Genomic DNA, 22,365 nt, shown 5'->3' with positions numbered 1-22,365 from the left:
AGAGTGAGGATGAATGGGCCTTGAGAAGTATTGCTAATAACAAGGCAGCAGGAGACGAACAGTGGCACTTATTTCACATGCCAGTAAGGTAATGCTCAAGATCCTGCAAGGTAGACTTCAGCCATTCATGGAGCGAGAATTGCCAGATGTACAAGCTGGGTTTAGAAAAGGCAGAGGAACTAGTCATCAAATTGCCAATATCCACTGGATAATGGAAAAAGCCAGGGAGTTTCAAAAAAATATCTATTTCTGTTTTATTGACTATTTGACTGTGTGGACCATAACAAATTGTGGCAAGTTCTTAGCAGTATGGGGATACCAAGTCATCTTTTCTGCCTCCTGAGGAATCTGTATAGCAACCAAGTAGCAATGGTAAGAACAGACCACAGAACAACAGACTGGTTTAAGATTGGGAAAGGAGTACGGCAGGGCTGTATACTCTCACCCTACCTATTCAACTTGTACACAGAACACATCTTGCGACGTGCTGGGCTTGAGGAATTCAAGGCTGGAGTTAAAATCGCTGGAAGAAACATTAACAATCTCAGATATGCAGATGATACCACTTTGATGGCTGAAAGCGAAGAGGAACTGAGGAGCCTTATGATGAAGGTGAAAGAAGAAAGTGCAAAAGCTGGCTTGCAGCTAAACCTCAAAAAAACCAAGATTATGACAACCAGCTTGATTGATAACTGGCAAATAGAGGGAGAAAACATAGAAGCGGTGAAAGACTTTGTATTTCTAGGTGCAAAGATTACTGCAGATGCTGACTGCAGTCAGGAAATCAGAAGATGTTTAATCATTGGGAGAAGAGCTGTCCTAACAGTCAGAAATCATGCTGAGACGAGGAGTGGGTCTCTAGTGTTTATTACTGCTACATGAAACAGAATCCTAACAAACTGAAGAAGCGCGGGAAAAACCCAGACAGATAAACCCCAAAAGTTAAGGCGGGTCTGATCTGTGTCTCTTTGAATGGCTGCTTAATTCCTCAGTACTGCGCATGCGTTTTCCACCCTGGATAGAGGCCCCTTCCAGCTCGCCATCAGTACTCACGACAAGAGCAATGACAAATCTCAATAAAATAGTTAAGAGCAGAGGCATCGCACTGACAACAAAGGTCCGCATAGTTAAAGCAATGGTATTCCCAGTAGTAACATATGGCTGCAAGAGCTGGACCATAAGGAAGGCTGAGAGAAGGAAGATAGATGCTTTTGAACTGTGGTGTTGGAGGAAAATTGTGAGAGTGCCTTGAACTGCAAAAAGATCAAACCAGTCCATCCTCCAGGAAATGAAGCCAGACTGTTCACTTGAGGGAATGATATTTAAGGCAAAACTGAAATACTTTGGCCACATAATGAGAAGACAGGACACCCTGGAGAAGATGCTGATGCTAGGGAGAGTGGAGGGCAAAAGGAAGAGGGGCCGACCAAGGGCAAGGCGGATGGATGATATTCTAGAGGTGATGGACTCGTCCCTGGGGGAGCTGGGGGTGGTGACGACCGACAGGAAGCTCTGGTGGGGGCTGGTCCATGAAGTCATGAATGAAGTCAAACAAGCCCTAAAAGCAATCCAGATTAAATATTCTTAAACGCTTACCCCACTTCAAAATAAACTAGAGCATTTACATATCCCCACAATACACACAGAGCTTTTTTCATAGAGAAATCAAACAGCCCAACTGCCCCCCTTAAAAACTCTGACTTCTCAACATAAAACCTCCCATACATAATAACCCCTTCTTTTCCATAACATTCCATCAGAAAATCAATTTCACCTATGGCTTGCAACTTGATCTGTCTCTTTAATTTCTTCAACTCGACTATCCAATCTTCATCTAGCGTTTCAACAGAAGCCCCAATCTCACTGTCAGAAGAAGCATTTCTATCACTATTAAGCTCTTCAATTTCTTCTACAACATCCCCAACCAAAATGACACATTTTAGACCTCATGTTTTCCACAATGTCCTGAATTCCTTGTATAAAAACATGACAGGAATCACAAAGAATCTGTTTAAAGTCTCACTGGAAATATGAGAAAGTCTGATTGAAATCCTCCATGTCTCATGCAATAGATTATGGCACCCCCTAGGTACTTAACCAGTGAAAGTGGGAGATAACAGAAAAATTCTGAAATGTGTTTACACAAGTGAAAATATGATAACAGGCAGTTCTCCAGGGAAAGTAGCAGCAGAAAGCTGAAAGGTCAAAACAGATTCAACGTGTAGGAAAATGCTAAAATCTTCAAATTTAGTACAAAAATAATAACAGGGAGATGATTACCTACTCTCAACCTTCCTTGATATTTGGATGGAAAGCAAAATCCAAAACTTAAAAAGAATTTTTTAAAAAGAAATTAATCACAAAAATAAGGATAAGTACCAAGAGAACATGTTTCCCCTTGCTGTAGAAAGCCTCTCTTAGGTTACACATACTTAAAAGAAAAATAAATTGAGTGATTTAGAAATGGGGTGGCTGGTCTTAATGTCCCTTTAAGGCTACAGCGTGGCTTGGAAATGATGATGCCCCAGCCTACCAGCTGCTCTTACCAGTCAATTGCAAACACTGTTTGTGATTTTCTGGCTGCAAGCGGTGTTCCTGAGGACAGATGGGTGATTCCGAGTGTTTTCCTTTCTCCTAAAAAATGCTCCTGGGCTTCAGGAAAACCATGCCTGACCCTGAAAAATTGCCATGTTGTCAGTTATGTTTGCAGAGCCCATGAGCACAGCTGTTCAGACCACCATGTTCCCACTGGAAGCCAGATTACTTTCAACTTGATGCCATAGGTTAGACTTAGAGCAGGGTTTCTCAACCAGGGTTCTGTGGCACCCTAGGATTTCACGAGAGGTCACTAAGTGTTCCCTGGGAGATCACAATTTATTTTAAAAATTATTTCAAATTTGGGCAACTTCACATTAAAGAGGTAAGTTTCATTCTTTATTTTTAGTTAAGAACACTGTTAATGCATATATACAGGCCTACACACAAAACAAATATACAGTAGAATCTCGGTTAACTGGCACCCATGGGGATTGGCAGATGCCGGATAAATGTAGTTTCCAGTTGCTTGAGGGTTACTATTAAAAATAGGCACACCAAGTTTGGACTTGCCTTTCTGCTGGGGGAGTTTGGGGCAGTACGGTGTGGAGTGGTGCAGAGCGCTGGGTTTGGACTTGCCTTTCTGCTGGGGAGAGTCGGGTTGGCGTGGTGGCCAGGTTTGGGCTTGCTTTTCTGCTGTAGGGGGATCAGATTGGTGTGGCACGCCACACCAGGTTTAAACTTACCTTTCTGCTAAAAATTGATTTTATTTAAATTTTTATTTAACTTATTATTTCTTCATTTTTTTGCCGGTTGCTTGAGAGTGCCGGTTGCTGTCATGTTCACCGTTTCAATGTGCATTGTACATCGTAACGTTTCGCATGTCAAACTAAGTTGCTGATGCGTGTTCTGTCTAGGAGGGGGCTGTGAACTCCTTCTGCTGGGTTTGTTATCTGTGTTCAGGGGAATGGAATGTGTTTGGGTTATCTACTGTGTTCAAGGTTTTCTTCCCAGGACATCAGCAGAACTCGTTACCAGCACCTGGGCTTGGGGAATTTGAAACGGTTGGGAGAGGGGAGGGATTACGTTTGCACTGAGGGTTTTTAGTTTGTATTTGGTGCGCTTTTGCTCATTCTCAGCTTTCTTTGTATTTGCATACTATTCTTTAATAAACCAGATATTCTTGAGCTCCTGCTTCTGAGTCTGAGTCTGTTAGGATAGGCAATCATTACAGTTGCTTGAGTTTGGGTTAATCTAGATTCTACTGTAATAATTTTGTAACTTGTGGACTATATTTGAGCCTGAATGTGCAGGGGTTCCCCAAGGCCCGGAAAATATTTCAAGGTTTCTTCCAGGGTCAAAAAGTTGAGAAAGATGGCTAGTCCACAGTTACTCATTTAGCTTCATTCTTGATTGGGGTCTGAACCTGGACTTATTTTGCCAATTTTGGACCCTGAGTACTACAGCCAGTACTCAAAGTACAGTAAGATGAGATGCAATTCTATTCCTGCTCTTTTCAGAGGACCTAAAACAATATGACTTCCTTTTAACCTAGATAAGGGAGTATTAGGTATGTTCTCCATACCAAATTCATGACCATTACTTCATTGATTTTATTTTAACTAAGGATTCTTATATTGGGCCAATTCATTTTTCATTCTGAGTCACCCCGTTATGAAGAGGCACAATACTTTCAGATTTCTTAAGGGCAAAAGTTGGGAATATTTCCTGAGGGTCATACTGAGTCACCGGGAGTCTCTCTAATCTTGACTTCTGTTTGTTCTCTCGGGCATCAGGCAGCAAATGGGGCAGGATCTTTGCCACACAATATTATTGATGTTCTGACAGAATATCGAGGCCTATCATGGAGGTGAGTGCTGTAACCTAAATGCTTTTGATTATCCAAAATCTGCAATCTGTTTTGTATAGCTTTCTTTTCATGGGCATTAGAGATCAACCTCAGTTTCCCCCCTGCTCATATGAACTATCAGAAGTATGTTTCTACCCTGTTTTGGAGTAATCTTCAAGTTGTTATGCTTACAATTTGAGTTAATCACTTCAGTAACAATTTCGTGGTGTTCCATAATGATAAGTCAGCACAGGTCTACTGGCAATAGCAGACAGATGCCCAAAGATTGCTATACAATAGTTCTGCTCAGAAAAATTGCTACAAGTTATAGATTTAAGTTGTAACTTAGGTACTACTTTTTAATGTACAATTTAGCAGAGCTGTTGGGAAGTTTATCTTCCATGACCCTTGGATTACCCCAAGCTGCTGTTTCTGCTCCTGCTTCTCTGCATATGAGGCCCTTATGGATTAAGCTTCATAGGAGGTGATTTGGTTATTTGCCATCCTGTCATTTGCTTTAAAAACAAAATTGGTCAGTGCACTTTCTATCAGAGGAAATGCAATTTCAGATTGAATCAATATTCAGGGGACAAGTAAAAGGAAGAGGGAAGTGGAAGAACTATTTTCTCCTTCTGCCTTCCGCCCTCCCCCCTTTCTCATGAGTATCAAAGTCTTAAAGCTGGTATCAAAGATGGGAGTCAAAAGTAGTAACCTATTGGGATGAAATAAAGGGAATATGGATATATAAATTAGCAAAATTTGGCATTATTGAAAGAGGAAAATATATAATATACTCAAAAATCAGAAGTAACTGATGGAAAACAGTCCTGCTCAACTCCCTGTTGCTCTGTTGAACACTTCAAGCTTCTGATCTGGATGATCTTCAAAGGTGGTATTTTCCTTCATCCTTGCATAGTAGTAGATACACAGATAAATGAAGCAATTACGTAGTATTTTTAAGAAAAATAGTTATCACTTACTGTAGAGATGCCAGATTTTTAATCATGTCCTATATAACAGGTTGATATAGTTTATGATTCCCAACCCCTCAGCAGCCTTCTATTGTAGCCTGCCAGTCACATTCCACTTTATTTGGGCATTCTAAGTAGGCAGCAGCAGCAGGAAGCTGATGAACCTCTGGTTCATCAGAAGAAAGATCCTGGGAAAGAGCTGAAAGCATCTGATGCTTTGCTGAAGCTGAGTCAATCTGGAGCCAAGAACCAAGAAGCCCCCTTAGATAGATTCCTGGGGGGCCGGAGGGGGGGGGATGTCCCATGTCAGACTCCACAGCAAGTAAGAAGAGATTGTTGAAGGTCTGAAATATCACGGGGAAGTGTGAGACTGATTCCAAATAAAGCCTCCTTGTTTGCTTTCTTTTTCTTGTTTTTCTCACCCCATCCCAAATCTGCAGCATTGGTGGAAATGAAAACATAAAATCAGTCACAACATTAGCAAGTAAGTGCCTCTTTCCTAGAGGTTGGTGTATTTGCAAAGCTGTTTCATAATTTATGGAGTAGACTTGAGAAAATGTTTAGCAAGCTGTCAGATGAAACCACTTTGCATTCAGGATCCAGGACAGGTAGGATGTAGAAGGCAGAAAGCTGCTGAACCTAATGCTGTAATTTGCTGTCATGTTTTGCATTTATCATTTCATAGGTTCATAGTTGGTTCTATATCCCACTAATAGTAATATTATTACTATTACTATTACTTTTGTTGTTGACATTAAGCAAATATGCAAGCATCTTATTTGTCCTGAAGTTCCATATTTATATTTAATGGACAAAAATTGCTTAGAAACTCAGCTAGGATATCAGTGGATGTCAAACTGCAGGTAGCTCAAAGAACTCAGACACTGAGAAGAAAGGAGAAGAAATGTGTAGCAAGCAGTGGGAAATGTTCCCCAAGCAAGCCCCCAACAAATTGCATTGCAACAGATAATAGTCATCAACTTCAGCAGTAGCTATTCAGATACCCCTGCTAGCTCAAATGTGGCATTATGATGAGAACCATCTCCGCTTGGTTTATCCCCCACACTTGATATTTAAACTATTTTCAGCTGAATCAGTGCTAGACCCTCTTCAATCCTGCAGGTTACTACAGGGATATTGGGTGGGAGTGGGGGAGCTGGAAGACATGGGCCCAGTTCTGTCCATAGTTCAGTATCTGAAATATTTATGTTCCATTTTATTCTCTGAGTTAATAATCGTGATACTGATCCCATTCTTAAAGCTCTCTAAGGGTAATAAAAATTAAGGATGTTGCATGAAGAAATGCTGACCATTTGTTTGTCCCAAGACTACCGCCAATTAATTTCATCAATTAATTAATCAATTGATTCATTGATTCATTCATTTCATTCATTAATTTCATCAATTGATTGATTAATTCATTCATTCATTACCACCAATTAATTTCATCAATTAGTTTCATTAGCTCTAGAGTTCTGTATTACAAGAAATAGGAAAGAGAAAATGTTCAGTTCATCCACTGATTATTATTGTTTATTATTATTTTTATATTTTTTATAATTTTATAATAATAATAATAATAATTATTATTATTATTATTGTATTATTCCTAATTTGATAAACCACAATTATATTCCTCCTTCCTGATTTTTTTTTTTTAAACAAAATTTCTCTCTCCCTAAACTTCAGGCTCATAGCAAAGATGTTAAATCTTTTTTGACATTTTTAGTTGCCCTTTATATTCCATGAAGCAATGAGAAATTCTGCATATGATGATAATATAGGTTTGTATAATGATGTAAGATTTTATTCTTCCTGGCATTGATTCCCCCTGTGTCCCACCCCCAGGCTATATCTTCCTTTCCTTTTCCTGTTCCTGCCTGGGCAGGGAAAAATAAATAGCAAAATACTTATAAAACATTATTTTAAAAAAGCATTGAAAAGTACAGCTGAACAGACTGATCTACTTTATTTTAAGCAATAGAATCCATTACAAGTTGGCACCATAAACTATAAGTTTTTCCTAGGTTGACATAGAAGAAGGTACTATAAGAACAACCTTATCTAAAACAAGTTGCATGCCCAATTTCCAAACATGAGAACCATCTAGCTCCCATCTTTGTTGGTCCTCATCCAGTCCATGACTGAATCCAGACACTAATTTAACACCTGCATGGGCCATTGTGACCCAGATAATGAGCAGATCTGGAGTTGGATATCATGAGCTTTTTAATGGACCCTTTCAAAATTTCTTGTTAGCCTCTTCCACCAGCTTCACAAACCTACCCAAAAGAATGATGGATAAGAGAAAGACTTTTAGGAGCCCACAAATGCCAGAGTCAAACAGAAAAGCGCCAATGCTATCTTCAGCAAGTGTCTGAGCAGAATCATCATATAATAGTGTGCACTAGTGTAAATCTTCAGAATTGGTACAGCAAGACATCATGAAAACTGGGATATATTTCTCTGTCTATATGTCAAGAATGACCACAACATTTTTTGTACCCAAACCAGGCTAAACACAAACTGAAATGTATCCAGATAGAGTGTATCACGAGATTAGTTTTGGGGGTGTTTTTTGTTGCAGCCACTGCAACATCTTGAGCTGCTTTCATATCTAAGTATAAAGCAACGTATAATTCACCTTTCATTCTTTCCTAGACATACTTCGTGAGTTCAATCCTTCTCTGTTGGGCTTTTCCATTAACAAAGGAAATCAGAACCAACCTAAAGCTCACCTGAACCAGGCTGTGCCAGGAGCTCATGCTGAGTAAGGGACCAGAAAGGTGTTGGGAGGATCTGTTTGTGTGTGTGTGTGTGAACATGTGTATATAAACTGGGGTTTTGACCACATGAATTGCACTCTTTAGCCTTAATTTGTATTTGTGCCATAACTGAGTAATTTATTATTTTAATATCAAAAGTACCATTTAAAAAACAACTGAATAACCAGAGATAAAAATTATGTTTTTATTACTTTGGCTTAAATGATGCTCCATTTTTGAAGACTTGGGGCAGTGTGGGGAATGTCAATTTACAGCTAGAGAAAGGGTAGTCTTAGCTACCTCACTTTCTCTAATGTTAAGGTTGGCTCTAATTTATGATAACATTTATTTGTGATTTAACTTAGGATCATTGCAATTTTTCTGCCAAGGCAAATCATTTCTGCTGAAGATCTTTTTCATAAGTCCCACCCTTCTTTCCTAGGAATTGTGTTGCAAAGGTACATATTTCTAGCATAGTATTGTTCTGGGCCCACTTCCTCTTAGCCTGCATCTCACTCGGACTCTTAATCTGTCATCAGAATACATCAGCTGCAGCAACCGGTGCGCCTCTCAGTGGTGTCTGTGTTGGGCAGGGGTGGTGCTGTGTCAAATGGGTCAGTCTGACAAAAGGAGCATTGTACAATCATGGCACAAGGCCACCCTCTTCTGTATGTTTGTCATGACAACACGTGCACATCCCAAAGTGGTATGCTGGCACTGAGCTGTTTTTGTTATTTTTTTATCCCATCAGCCCCAGTTTGGAAGAGTGGGAGAAGTAGTTCCAGCAGCACCTGAGGGCCAAAGAACTGCCCCGAATGCAGTTCCTCTTCCTACTCCTCCCCCCCACCTTAGTGGAGCACCATTTAAACTAGACCTATGTCAGATATTTTCTGCAGGCTTTTTCTTGTGCAGCTGCACTGCTGAATGTATTTCTGTAAAGGCAGGTCCTTAGCTCTGTCATAATACTTACATCTGAAGAAAAGAAGATGGTAATGGAGGGGGGATGCTGGTTGGAATAACCATTTTTATTCCTGCCTTTGGCTGGTCCAATTTCCCCCACTTCTACCTCCCCAGCCCCAGACAGCAGCAGTGAGGAAACTTGTGTGGTGACACAAACCATTGCAGAAAGGCCATTCACTGCGTGGAAGTGCTCCATGAAACCTGCTTGCTTGCTTGCTTGCTTATTTTTTATTCCACCTTTATTATTTTTATAAATAACCCAAGGCGGCGAACATACTTAATACTCCTTCCTCCTATTTTCCTCCTATTAATGCCAGTATGTTTCAACAAGGGGCTGTAGGTTTCCACTTTTTAAATTTGCGTCACCATTTCCGAAGATAAACATAACCACTGTCCATTCTCAGTATCTTTACAGCTTGTAATTCTGCTCTCTCTGTCTTCTCACTCCACGACACAAGAGACTCTCTCAACTGTTTTAGCCAGACTGAAGAGGTGTGTGTGAAAAAGGAAAAGAAGCAGACTCTAAAACCTCAGGCTTAAGGAGCTGGGGGAACAGTGCTGCCATAGTGCTTGATCAAAAGGTTTTTAGCTGATGAGATGAATCCGTTTCCAAGGTGCTCCTGATTAATTTAACAACACATTTAAAACCCAAGTGTTATTAGCTATTTTAATACCTATAGTTCAACTTCCGGTTGTCTAGTGCCATTTTGGAAGAGGTTTTTGATCAAAGAGAAAGTGTATTATGGTGTCTGCTGATTCAGTTCTGAGGGGGAGCCTGGATTTCCCCCTCTAGGAATTGAGCCATTGTGAAACCTGGGGCTTGTCATGTCCTTTAACCTTACCTTCCTGTCCAGAAAAGGTGATTAGAAGCATCCAGGGTGTAGATCTATTACGTATACACCTTTCTTTATGCTCTTTAAGCTCTCATTAGAGCCAATGCGATATCAAATGACCTGCCGTTTAGAATACCTTTAAAGCTAGATGTCTTGGCTGAATGCTAGTGGGAAGTAAATGGAGGAAATAGTTGGTTTAAATTATTGTCAGTGAAAAAAAGAATTCAATTCTGATTGAAATAAACATTAATCCTCTGAATTCCAGAATCATGGTTTGTTTAAAAGAGCCAGTAAAGCCTTTTAATCTCCTCTACTGAGGCACAAATGAGGATGACAAGGCAGGAGGGCATCTGAGCCTACAGGTTGTCATCATTTATCACAAGACAGAAAGCCATGATTTCTTGTCACATCTAGGCCACAGCAACATGTGATAAAAGGAAAACACCAGCCTTCCTGTGAGTATGCCACGCAACATCTAAAAGCATAGGAGGTGCTTTTTTTTCCAGAACTTGTGCATCATTCATATGAATGTTAATTCAAATTTAATCCGTTGCCAAAGTTTGTACGATTAATAGTCTAAAATATCTTTGGTCAGGTAACAGTTCTATTTCAGACCATGTTGTGAGGAAAGCAAGGTTCCAGTAGTCTGTCCAAAATTATAGCTCTGTTAATTAAATTCTGCCTCTGGGGTACAGCTACAATCAGTCTGTAAGCATCTTGGAAAAAATGGGGTGATTACTAACATTTATCACAGAACTGTGCTTTGGAATACCAATTCTGTGCCCAGTCAGTAGAGGAGGCCAACAAGTAAAGAGAAGCTTATTCAGAAATGATTGTTGGATCTGTCCTGCGATAAAATATAAGTGTTCCAAGGCAGACTTTCTTACCGTTTGTAATATTACTTACTTATTGACTGATTTGTTCATTCATTGATATCCTGCCCTTTCCACAGAGAACTAAGGCAGCGTACAAGTGCCTATCCTCCAGCAAATTACCCTTGCAACAACCCTGTACTGTGGATTAGAATGGGAGGTATTGAATATGGCCAGAACTAGGTATAGATAGTAAAAATCCAGATGACCACTAGATGGTAGCAATGAGCATTTTCTTCACCTCTTTGCTGCCATCTAGTGGAATTCTGGATTTTTGCAGCCCATATCTGGTAGGTAATCCTAATAACCAAAACCAGCCAATGAGCTTTGTAGCAGAGTGGGGAATTGAGTCTTATCTCCCCAATCATAATTTATGTTCTAATTTAGGAATAGGCAACATGGGGCACTCCAGATGCTAGCAAACACAGTGCCTTTTCTTTGAAACTCAGCCAGAAAATGTATCTCCTGTACAGCCACTAAATACTATGCTACAGACTCAGTTGCTGCTCAGGGATGCTTCTAACAGGTTAGTGGAAGGAGTTGGCACAGTGCTGATCAGATCTGAAATTTGTACAAAAGACATGCTGTAAAGGTATACAGTAGGATGAAAATACAAGTTGACTTTGGTCAGTGCAGCATTACCTGCATGCGAGGTTCTGTATTTTTAAAACATGTGAAGTACTAGTATTTCTAACAGTATTGATTTGAAAGGTGGATAAATGGGGGGCAATAGCTGAAGACGTAAGTACATAATAGATGTGATAGTAATAGGAACAAGTAGGCTATAATATTGGGGAGCAACTGCCAAGATATAAGAATCGTGGGATATAAGGTCAATTCTTATGACTGTCTTAAGCCATTAAAGCAATATTTGGTCATATACACTTTCATCTGTGGATCTGTAGATGCCAGAAAATTTACATTTGGAATGTTCTAAGGGTGTTGTCACTTTACAGTCACTATTTCTTTATATAATAATGGGCATAGCAGCTTCTGGTGAACATCAGTATCAGCTGTCATAGCAAGGGTGATTGCAAAAAGTCAACCATCTTTAAAATAAATGCTCCTTTAAAAAAATGTTGTCAACATGTTTTAGCCAGTATGTATAGTGCCCTTGATAAAGAATCTTGTCTGAAACACATCAGACTTTTAGACCATAAAACATTTTCTCTGGCACTTTGGATTTTTTCTTCCCCCCTTTCGCCTCTGTCTATAGTGATACAAGCAAAACACAGGATGCAATAAATCTACTTTATCTGGCCCAGACATTCTACAGAGTCCTGTTGCAACCTCTCATGCAGAAACAACGAGCAGACTCATTGCTCTGTATTCTTCATGTAGGAACACACACAGGGCTATGCAATGAGCACCAGACAAACTCTCTGCATGCAAGGTGTCAATTACTATTTCGCTCAATTGAAAATCTGGTTACATAAATTTGTGTTGAATGAGGTATCTTTTTATGGGTCATTTATAGTAGTCTCCCTGCCATTATTCATCCTTGTTCATAGGTTCCAGATTGCTCCATTGTTTGCTCGCAAAATTCATCTGTGAACTAAACTCTATGTCACTTGAATTATTATTTCTGCTTTGTGTTTTCAGAATGACATTCCAAACAGCTATGTTGCTCCTAACACTCTGATTGCCTTCTTTGTTTTCCTTTTTAGAGACATCCCATCTCAGGTCAGAAGGCTAATAGATTTGATGAAGACTGATTCTGTGAGTTTCTGCTGAAACAAGCTTTTCTTTTTGACAGGATATTGTGACTTTTTTATTGTCCACAAAAAGAGGGAAGATAGCCTGTTTGGTCTAGTGGATAAGGCAATGGGCTAGAAACCAGGAGACTGAGAGTTCTAGTCCCACCTTAGGCAGGAAAGCTGGCTGGGTGACCTGGGGCCAGTCACTCTCTCTCAGCCCAACCCACCTCACAGGGTGGTTGTTGTGGGGAAATTAGGAGGAAGAAGGAGTATTAGGTATGTTTGTCGCCTTGAGTTATTTATAAAAAAAAATAAAGGTGGGATAAAAATAATAAAAATAAAAATAAATAAGATGAGGTTCTGCCCTTTTGCATCTAATTAGTGGTTGCTACCTTTAATTGCTTCACTGAGAAAAGAAATAGATTTGATCCTGTGTAACAGTTTAAGGTCATCTTGGTAGCAGCATCTTGCCAACTTTGGCTGGTCTCAAAAACCTAATCAGAGTTGGACTGGAATGGCAGACACCAGGAAATCCTGGGGTCGTAAGTTAGGCTACCAAGTAAAAAGCTATCCTGGAAAAAGACAATGGCAAACCACTACCATATTATTACCAAATAAACTGTGTGAGGTGTCCCTGAAGTCATCAGGAGCTAAGCTTGATTTGAAGGAGACTTTATCTTTAATAATTTAAATTTGCTTAATTGACTATTGCCATTCCCAGTTAATCAGGCAACATGCAGTATTTTTGCAAAGTAATTGTTTGCATATAAGCAGTTAGCAAAACTACAGGAGGTGTCATGAGCACTGATGGCGAGCAGGAGGGGGCCTCTATCCAGGGGGGAAAACGCATGCATAGTGCTGAGGAATTAAGCAGCCATTCAAAGAGACACAGATCAGACCCGCCTTAACTTTTGGGGTTTATCTGTCTGGGTTTTTCCCACGCTTCTTCAGTTTGTTAGGATTTTCTGTCTTGTGTAGCAGTAATAAACACTAGAGACCTACTCCTCGTCTCAGTGTGATTCCTGACTGTTAGGACAGGAGGCAACTAGATGCCATCTCACAAGAAACACCCCACTTCCACTTTTGTACAAAAGAAAATGCCCTTTCTACCACCTAGAAACAAAGCATACTTTCCTTTTTATTTTAAGTTTTCAAATATAAATATAAATATATATATCACACTCTGATTTTTTCTGTGTCCAAATTTATGCAAAACTAATTTGTTTAATTAAGATTCATTGAATTGGAGGTGCTTGCTACTCCTCCTGGCCACCTGCCTTGGATTGCAGCAATCCTACCACAGTTTCTAATTAGATCTGAAAACATACCTGAAGTACACGGTAAATCTTAAGAGTCCTCACTCCCCTTAGAGGCTTTGCCCCATCCGGTCACTGAGCAGGCAGTACTGAAAAGTGAGCCCAAGACATTGCACCTGCAAAACCTACTACTAAGCTTCAGCACTTCAGTGTTGGTGAAGTATACCGTGGACTAATTACCATCAAGTGAATTCAACACACTTCTGAAGACCGGAGTTGTACAGCCAAGTTCATAATGAAATAGTATCCTAAACAACCAGGCATGGGGATGACATTCTTATAATAGCAGTGCTTTGTAGCAGTTGGATTTGAAATAGGCCTCTGCAAAAGAAATCGGTGATTGCTCATTTTACATACCTGAATAGTACATTAAGACCACATTTAAGATTGCTGCCCTGGTTTCCTAGCTATGTGCTGGTCTAAAAGAACAAGCTGACTGTCCCCCTAAAAATAATTTTATTAACGCTTTCTAAGATGTTGGTTCAAGTATTTTTCTTTGCTTTCCTTTATGTATATTCTCTTCCTTCTCCTCCCAATACAGAAAATAAATTTCCAAGAAGACTGGAAGCTTATAACCCTTTTCATAGGAGGAAACGACTTATGTGATCATTGTAATGATCCTGTAAGTTTCTACATATTTTACAGTTATTTTTAATATAATATATTCTTTTTTCCCCATTTTCCCCTCCCCCATTTTTAATTTTTTTGTGTACCTAAATGCCCATCTACAGATGAGCAGGAATTGTCCAACTGCTCTGTGATATATGTAAGAATATGAAGTGTACAGTACCTCTCCTCCACATGACTCCATTGAATATTAGAAATGCTCCATGTATTGTCATACCTGCTGAATAACATTCAGATTGACAATGGGACATGGTAAGATAAGCATTCATTTTTCAGGAAACTATCACAAACATGGCAAAAAATCAGAAAGATTGGAAGGAAACTTTCGAAAGAAAGTTCAAAAAGGTACTGGTAGTACCTTTTTGAACTTTTATTCAAAGGCATAAGCTTGCGTAAGCTACCATAGACTAACTTGGCTCTACTTCTACAATATCACAAAGGTGCGAACTCTCTGTCCTAATAAGAAATCGAGTTTTATACCTTGCACTTCCACTCTGTTGATAAATTATCGAGATTTACATTGTGACTGGCTCAAAACCTGCTACTGACCCTTTTCTGAGACCCTTTGTAGCTGGTTCAGTGAAAACACTAGCTTGAGATGGCAGCCATTCTCTCCTGCTACCAGATGCATTTTAGAAAGGGTGATAGTGGTCCATTGCTGAGTCAGTATTTTAAGGAAAAACAAGTATACGTTCATGACTCTATGCAGGGCCTCACGGTCATTCAACCTGAAGATTCTGTTTCATGGAATTTCATATCTTTGAGACCTTCCACTGATTACTATATCAGTGCTACTTCATTTTACAGATAATTTTCTGTTGATAAAGGCAGATTCCTACAGAGCTGATAATAAACAGGCAAGGTCTGTACTTACGCAATGACAGTCTAGATCCCTAGCAGATCTGCCATTTGTGTACCTTGTTGCAATCCTTTGGATCAAAGCACTGACATTACCATCCCTTTTTAGCTAAGCTAAGATGATAGTGAAGTGTTATTTATGGATGCCTCCAAGTGATAAAACTTTCTTTCTTTTGGTACTCATCAAAGTACTGAAGAATGTCATTAAATATGTATTTCTGGGTAAGGTTTCACAGGTTTGAGTTATAATCTTGGAATGGCTGGGTAACACTTAAATGTTACTTCTAATTATTATTTTTAGCAGGTTATTTGTAGCTCCTACATGAAAGAGGTTTTATGCTTATTTAGGCCTTCTGATTTCTCCAACCGTTCAGTCTTCCTTGGGTAACTGGATTAACTCTATTTTGCCGATGTTCCATTGCACGTGCAAAGAACTCAGTGTGGATATGGAACTACACTACATATCTACAAGAGGTTTTTGCTCAGCTTCTATATTTTTGAGTATTGTTTTGCATTAGTATCAGGATGAAGTGAATTAAATGATAAGCATAAGTACTACACTTCATGTTAGCCCAAAGGCCAAGAACGATGAAGTGAATAAGATAATCTCCTTAATTTAATAACAACCCACAGTGAATAGGTTCTAAGCATGCATCATAAATGTTTCAGAGCATCATATTTTGTTCTGGTATCCTGGAAGCTCTGTCCAAACTGTCCTATACTTGGTTTCCCTGCATAGTAAATTTTGGGTTGTCCTCATAAGATCAAGGTCATGCTTTGAAAACACTGTTTGCACACCTGGCATAAATGATGCGGGAAGTGGCTTGTTTCTGAGGCTGGCTGGTGTACCTTCCCCCTCTCTTCTCCTTCTGGGGCTTGTTGTGGTTGAAAATGGCTTTCCTCTTTCCTGAAATGGTATCAGGAGCTAGACAGATAGTCAGGTGATGGTGAAGGGGGTAGAAGCCTTTTCAGCTCTTTCCCTCTGGTTTATGCTCTCTGTGAGGGAGGGGGACAGAGGAGAGGCAGAAAAGCTCACAAAACACAAAAGACTGCCTAGACAAACTGGGGAGGATTCTCTATTTTCAAAATAGTAACTTTTGAGTTACCATTTAGGATATTCTGTTTCTCTCCAGACCATGTTTTTCTTCAGACCATTCTATTCTGGGGATGCAGTTTAATGGTTTCCTGAAGTAAACCCTCTGAACTGGTAGTGATTTGAGGTGTTACGAGGATGCTCCAGTTGCAAAACAAGTTTCATCTGGAACATTATGTTCAGAACACTTTAAACTGCTTCCATTCTCTGCCATGGTCCATACCCAGATTGATGCACATCACTACTTTTGACCCAGTTAGTGTGACTGTGTGCTTCAAAACACAGATTATGTCAAGCGTATCATGGGAAGAGAAGCATTATGTCATCTGCAAAAGGTGCACATTAGTATAAATTGCAGCTTTCAATTGCCAAATGTGCATAAATAGTGGTTAGGAAGAGTTATGAGCAGGTTATTATGCACAAAATTCACTGCTATCCTTTTCTTTCATAGGTACGTTATTCTCCTGAGAATTTTATAAGGAATATACAATCAGCTTTGGATATACTCCATAAAGAGGTATCAAAGGAGACTCTGCTATCCTGACTTTTCCTGGCTGGGGAAAAGAGTAATGATGGGGTGAATGCTTAGAAGATCAATAGGTTTCTTTAGGACTGTGGCTTCTAGCCTATGGTCTACAAGGGATGCCTGCAACGGTACTGCAGGGGAGTTGTGCTGTAACTGCAAAAATAATTTTAAAAAATTAAAGGGTCCCAGATCTCATAAGATCACCAAATCTTGCAAAATAATGTCCTCGCTCAAAATCTGGTGAACTTGTAGCATTCTTCATTTCCATAATTTTTAAAATATTTACAATTCATTTTTATTTAATTTGGGGATTCCATTTGCATTACTGACCCCTATTTTTGAAATGCTTCTCAAAAGCTTTTGAGGACTGCCACCATTATAAGTAGTTTTATAAACTGAAATCAACATATCTGAAGATAGCCATGTAAATGTAGCAGCAAAGTGAATTAAAATTGCCAGGAAAATTAACATGTTTTCTATGGAATCAACATTATGAATAGGTGGCAGGTGAGTGAGCACCTTTGGGAAGAACATTTCAGAGCATTACTGAAAAGGGTGTTTCACAAAATCTCACCCATCTTAACTTAAATGGTGGACTTCCCCAAGGACTTCTGCTTAAGATCTTGGTATATTTATAAGCACATGTGGGGAAAGGCAAGCCTCCAGGCACCAAGATCTTAAGCCATGAGTTTTAGAACTCATGCAGAGTACTTTGGATTGGATCTGGGTTTTCTGATTTTTGATGTGCAGTCCCAAATGCAGGCATGGGCTCTATGACTGTCAGATGCTTGCCACTATACTCTTGCCTCTCAATCATTATTTGCACTCATGGATAGGCATGATTTAGATGAGTGTTCATGGGCGTGCATGAGTGCCAACCTACTGTAAATCATTCATTTTAGAGAACTTTCCTTAAAAGTCTGAATAAAACCAGCTGTAACGATTGCCTTACTCAAATAAAATGCTCAGACTCAAAATCTAAGTTTAAGGTCTGGTTTTATTTAGAATAGAGCGCAAACAGAGAGAAAGCTGAGAATGAGAAAAGCGCGCCTAAACTCAAACTAAATAGCTCCGTTTCCAACAACGACCCCCCCCTTACATACAGAACAATCCCACATTCCCAGGTGCTCCTAACGAGCTCTGCTGATTGACGGGCAAAAAGACCTTGACATTTAAGAGATAACCCAAACACATTCCTTCCTGGCACAGCCCTACACATCTCCCCATACAAGGTTTATCAGCAGCACCCTCCCAGCCAGGAACACGCATCAGCACTCTGGCATGTGAACCGTTACGATGGAGCGAACATCGCAATGGTGACCATGACACCAGCCAGGGAGGGAACAATTGTGTTTGTAACTCTTTGCTTTCAAAAGGACCTTTTCCTTAAAACCACTGATGACCAACTTTCTCCAGTGAAACAGGACAGTGCTAAGCCTCAAGACTCTTTGTATTATGAAGATTGGGTCATCTGACAATTCTGTGTGTTACATTTATAACAGAACCACATGCCTTGTGAACTGCTAATACCCATTCTGTTTTACATGTACCTCTTTGCAGGTCCCTCGAACATTTGTGAACCTGGCAACAATCCTTCATGTGACACCTCTGAGGAAGCTGTATCAGGAGAAGCGCATTTACTGCCCAAGATTGATTATGAGGTTTGAAATGAATTGAGATTGTGATGGAACTGGGAAAAATCTCCAATATTTGTGCTAATCGTGTCTCCTCTTAAGCAATTGGTTTTTACTAATTTTGGTTGCTGCGATATGGAAATAGAAACCTATTACACACTATTTGTCTAAATGTATAGAAATAGTCTTGGAAGGATCATAGATTACAGCTCTGCAAATTTTTTTGCACCAAATCTACTCCACAGAAGATACAAAGGTTTGCAGTGGAGGAGGGTTAGGCAAAAAATTGCGTTTCCCAGTTTTTTTCTGCTGGCAGGAATATTCTGAACTATCTACCACAAGGCTTCTGCTCATAGAAAAAACAACAACAATGGATCAAACCCAAGAAGCATAGCGTATTATGGAACAACAATTCTCAATGAAATCATGTGTGATACTTAATTCAATCAGAGCAGCCAAAGTTCTTTGAGCATAAAATGGGTTTTACAGCATGCATAACATGAATAATAAGTAAACTGGGCCCAAAGAAGAAGTCCCAGCCCTGCATCAGCTCACTACACCCTTTTTGTGTCCAGAACATGAAACAGTGCCTCCAGTATTTGTCTTTACATTTGGGCAGGTTCATATGAAAAGATCCCAGGGCAATGATTACATAGTTCTGGGACATGAAAAAAGATTATTTTCTCCCTTGTTCTGGTCTGGGAGAACATGCCAGACTTGAAATATTCTTTGCTGTCACAAAAGATAATGGAAGTGCAATGCATTACCTGATTCCTATTTTTGGGAGCTGTGTGCCTCTTAGAAAAGGAAAATCTTGTGTTGACAGCAGAAGGTAAGAAGAATCAAAAGCCTATGCATATTGGCAATCTGTTCCTACAATATCTAACTAGATATATTTATTCCTATTAACATTTATATCTTGCCCTTCTTTTGCTAATGCATCACTCAGTTGGGCTAGAAAGCATTAATAAAGCATTAAATTAAACTGATTAGAATTTTTAAAAACTGATAAAAATTTAATAAAAGTTAATAGAAGTCTGCAGACAACATATTCAAGTAAAATGTACTGTCTGCCAAATGAATGCCTTCTTAATGAGGAAGGTTTTAACCACTTAACCTTTATTCCTCTCCATTCTGTATTGAATGAACGTGTTATGAAACAATTGTAATTAGGAGAACAACTGATATATTTACTCTTACACATAAAGTAAAGGGGGGTACTGAGTAATTGAATACTATCTTCAGAAGTTTCCAATCTTTGTTTATGCCTGATGGAAGGATTGAGGAGTGTGTGGTCAGCTTGAAGAACCGTGTGCCATTTTTCCCCCTCTAGAGTATTGTGTCCATGTGTTTTGAAACCTAAAGACAATTCCTCTGAAATTGAGAAGCTGGAGTCCTTTAATCAAAGGTATCAGGTAAGGAAAATCTATTGTAAACAACATATAGCAGTGTTTTACACCTCATCCTCTTAAAAACTGACTGTGAGCAGAATTAGGTATTTTCTGCAATGTTAGTAACTCTGCTTTGGGATTTGTTTTTAACAATGAAAAGCAAGTTAATTAAAAAATAATAGGTAACGATTTAAAATGTCAAAATTACATTTGGTCTTTTTCATACCCTCATTTAAAAACTTCTTTGCAGTCCTGGGCCAACATTGTTGTTTATTCGTTCAGTCGCTTCTGACTCTTCGTGACTTCATGGACCAGCCCACACCAGAGCTTCCTGTCAGTCGTCAACACCCCCAGCTCCCCCAGGGACGAGTCCATCACCTCTAGAATATCATCCATCCACCTTGCCCTTGGTCAGCCCCTCTTCCTTTTGCCCTCCACTCTCCCTAGCATCAGCATCTACTACAGGGTGTCCTGTCTTCTCATTATGTGGCCAAAGTATTTCAGTTTTGCCTTTAATATCGTTCCCTCAAGTGAGCAGTCTGGCTTTATTTCCTGGAGGATGGACTGGTTTGATCTTCCTGCAGTCCAAGGCACTCTCAGAATTTTCCTCCGACACCACAGTTCCAAAGCATCTATCTTCCTTCACTCAGCCTTCCTTATGGTCCAGCTCTCGCAGCCATATGTTACTAGGGCCAACTTTAGGAGGTAAGATATTTACTCAGTTTAGACATCCCACCCATTCACTCTGTGAAACACACAGCCCAACCCTATGCACATTTACTTACAAGTTCAATAAGCTTTGCCAGTAAATGGAAATTCATCATCATAATTCCATTAAGTGCAGGAGGCTGAAAGCTGCAGTTATACCCACACTTACATGGAAATAGGCTCCATCAAACGTGTTTAAAAAAATACTTTGTATTATATAGGTGGCCAATAAAATACTGACTCTACTGAGAAAAGTAAGACTATGTATTTGTTTTTCTGACTAAAATTATCTTAACCTGTTTTAAATTCCTTTAAAGCCTGTAAGCCCATATCTGCTTTTTGTGGGTACAATATGTATTTAAACAAGGAATAATAGAGCTGCTGTTTGCTCAATAAATATCAGATGCCTGGTTAGAAGCAAAGCCTAATGACTTGAGCTTTGACATGTGGCTTAGTTTGACAGTCAACAAAGAAGAGTTGACTGCAGTGGGGGCAAAACTGGAATGGAACAGTCAACTATTGTCTTGAAGGTACAGATTCTTTTATTACTGGGAATCTCTGAGGAAAAGACCTAGAAGCACAAGTGAGAACTTAGAGTTGTGCACACTAGAGCTTGAAGACCACATCACATATTACATGGAGCTTTGTGACAGATCCTCCCTATATTTCGTTCAGATTAAATTTAAAGATTCCAATTGTTTTGCAGAGCAATAGGTATGTGAAATTTTGTGGACAATTTTAATCAGAAAACCAGATTAATTTTTTTTCCTTTGAGCCTCTGTAGACCTTGGTTATTTTTTGTTGGCACAAACTCTTGCTTCACCCTTCCTGCTGGCTTCTAGTTTCAAGCTTGCCATCTCCTTTCCCTTCATCACAGAGGCCCAGCATTCTACTTTTGAGCTTGGTTTTTCCTGAATGTACATTCAGAACTAGTTTTTCCCCAGTTAGACCACCTTAGGAACAAGAAGTCAATTCATCTTCCCAACTCACACAACAGTGGTATGGCAGCAAAGAGGTTGGGAATCCTTCTTGAGGATTTAAAATGAACCCTTAAGTAGCTTTCCATCATAGCAACTTCTGTGTGTGTTTGTGTGGGAGAGAGAGAGAGAGAGATTGCAAATCACTAAATAAATGCATAAAAATACATGTACTGAAAAACATGGATCAGACAAATTGTGGGATTGAGAAGAGGGATTAATTTTTAATCTATGACCTGTGGTATCTTAAAGGATGGGAAACCAATTAGATGATGTCCTTTGCATTATCTTATGGGTCAGCTGGAGGGAAAAAGCACTAACAGGCTTATGCTGTTTATTGTGTAGTCTTGAGTTTCAAGGTCCATAGAAGCATAGACAATTAAGGGTTAAGTTCAAACTATTTTGTGAAGGATAATGATAGTGAGCAATACTGGTGATATGGAAATGCCCTTAGATCATGTACTGTACACATACATTCAGTTCCCTATGAAAGAACTTGAAGGTAATAACATTCTCCCCCGTTTATCTCAGAGTTCTGATTGCTATATTTGGTGGTATACTACATCTGGAATAAAGATGTAGCTCTCCTTTCCTTGCTTGCATGGATTCTGCAGATCAGATCTGAAGCCTAGCTGCTTTGCATCCTCAGCCACAATCATCTCTAGTGATCAAGGCTAACACTCTTAGTCTTAAAGGATATGATCTGAAAGCCAGTCAAAGAGGATTGTTGGTCTACATGGACAAATAGACTCA

General features: G+C 39.5%; 1 protein-coding gene across 1 annotated transcript in view; it reads left to right on the top strand.

Annotated features, from left to right (window-relative positions):
- Positions 1–22,365, top strand: part of PLB1 (phospholipase B1) — a 119,137-nt gene that overhangs the window by 30,246 nt on the left and 66,526 nt on the right. Inside the window, exons 13-20 of the mRNA XM_063304585.1 lie at positions 4,332–4,405; positions 5,796–5,839; positions 8,017–8,125; positions 12,453–12,504; positions 14,340–14,420; positions 16,828–16,893; positions 18,463–18,563; positions 19,870–19,951. Coding sequence (XP_063160655.1) covers positions 4,332–4,405; positions 5,796–5,839; positions 8,017–8,125; positions 12,453–12,504; positions 14,340–14,420; positions 16,828–16,893; positions 18,463–18,563; positions 19,870–19,951 — 609 coding nt within the window. The remainder of the gene's footprint in view (positions 1–4,331; positions 4,406–5,795; positions 5,840–8,016; positions 8,126–12,452; positions 12,505–14,339; positions 14,421–16,827; positions 16,894–18,462; positions 18,564–19,869; positions 19,952–22,365) is intronic.

The sequence above is a fragment of the Candoia aspera genome, chromosome 1, assembly GCF_035149785.1.
Source record: "Candoia aspera isolate rCanAsp1 chromosome 1, rCanAsp1.hap2, whole genome shotgun sequence".
Taxonomy (NCBI): Eukaryota; Metazoa; Chordata; class Lepidosauria; order Squamata; family Boidae; genus Candoia; species Candoia aspera.
This window is presented reverse-complemented; position numbering and strand designations above follow the sequence as displayed.